The sequence below is a fragment of the Buceros rhinoceros genome, unplaced genomic scaffold (genome assembly GCF_000710305.1).
Source record: "Buceros rhinoceros silvestris isolate BGI_N320 unplaced genomic scaffold, ASM71030v1 scaffold29444, whole genome shotgun sequence".
Classification (NCBI taxonomy): Eukaryota; Metazoa; Chordata; class Aves; order Bucerotiformes; family Bucerotidae; genus Buceros; species Buceros rhinoceros.
This window is the reverse complement of record NW_010409441.1, coordinates 10,723-12,078: the sequence shown is the minus strand read 5'-3', so window position 1 is coordinate 12,078 and position 1,356 is coordinate 10,723. Positions and strand designations below refer to the sequence as shown.

At 58.4% G+C, this 1,356-nt stretch overlaps 1 protein-coding gene across 1 annotated transcript in view; it reads right to left on the bottom strand.

Annotated features, from left to right (window-relative positions):
- CEND1 (cell cycle exit and neuronal differentiation 1) overlaps positions 1–382 on the bottom strand; it is a 511-nt gene extending 129 nt beyond the window's left edge. The window contains exon 1 of the mRNA XM_010135235.1: positions 40–382. Within this exon, the coding sequence (XP_010133537.1) occupies positions 40–382 (343 nt within the window). The remainder of the gene's footprint in view (positions 1–39) is intronic.
- Between the last annotated feature and the right edge of the window lie 974 nt (positions 383–1,356).

The following is a 1,356-nucleotide window of genomic DNA, read 5'->3' as shown; positions in this document are numbered from 1 at the left end:
CCCCCCCCCCCACACCCCCGGCGGGCCCCCCCCCCGCCACTCCTCCAACGATGATCAAGGGCTTCATGTTGTCAAAGATGCTGCCTGGTGACTCCTCGGAGCCGTTTCCCTTGTGGTCAGAGTCAGGGGACTGGCCGGTGGCCTCTTGTGTCTCTGTGGCGGCGGAGCTGGGTTTCAGGTTGCTGTGATTGTTCACGACGGCAGCGTCACCTCCCACCTTCTTGGTGGCAGAGGTGGCGGTGGCAGGAGCTGGCTGCTCTTTGGGGATCTCCTTCTTGTCTGCATTCGTGGCAGGTGCAGGGTTGGGCTTTTCTGGCTTGCCGGAGGTCGGGGCCTTGACATCAGGTTTGTTTCCGCTTCGGACGTTACCTTTGGAATCCATCCCCGCAAGAGCTGTGGGCAGCGGCTGGACACCACACGCGTGGGGCTGTCCCAGCCCTTCTCCTTCACGCGCTGCTGGAGAAAGCCGAGGAACCTCTGGAGCTCAACCCCTTGGAGCAGCTGTCTTGGGATGCTTCTCACGCTGGCCGTGTCCTATCTGGGCATGATACGGGACCTGGAAGAGGAAGCAGAGCAGCGAGAGGTGAGTGATGGGACAGAGCCAGCCAGCACTGTCCTACCTGGAGGCTGCAAAGGGCAGAAGGCAAACTGGGAAAGCTGTCGGCAATTTGAGTAGCTGAGAGCTGTATTCAAAGCATCGACTACGGTGCCTCTACCTGCAAGAACAGAGAAGTCCAGCTGACTATCACCTACGGCTGCCACAACTTGGCTCTGCGTGGAATCAAGGCAAGTCCATCTTGGCCATGTACGTGATGCTGTTTGTCTGTGATGGGACATGCTCCTGTCCAAGCACATCTTACTTTTCATTCACTCACTGCAGCCCCCTTCCTCCTGGGTAAGGAGAGACCGTTTTGTTTCCTGGGGAAGCAGATCAATAGCTCCTCCCTGCCTCTATCTCACCCTCTCCCCTTCTTTTTGCAGCGCTATCCCAGGGAACTGATGAAAGCTCTGAGCAGCACAGCCATCTCGGGAGAATTCAGCGACCAGACAAAGCGGGCTTCAAAGGCTTATAAAAACACAGATGTCACCCCAGCAAGCCGAGCTGGGAGATGGAGCTCCCCTGACTACACCTCTGCAGGACAGGAGGAGGAGATGGCCGCTGGGCAGCTCAGCATCGGGCCTGCGACGAGGCAGCACCGTGCCGGCTTTGAGCTTGGGAGATAATGAGTGAACGGGAGGCAGCAGTCAGATGCGAGTCCCTTGCTTCATTACCTCCCCACTGACCTTCAGCGCTGCCAGGAGCCCGCCAAGGGCTTTCTGCCTGCTAAGTGACACACGAGCCGATTAGCTGTCTGC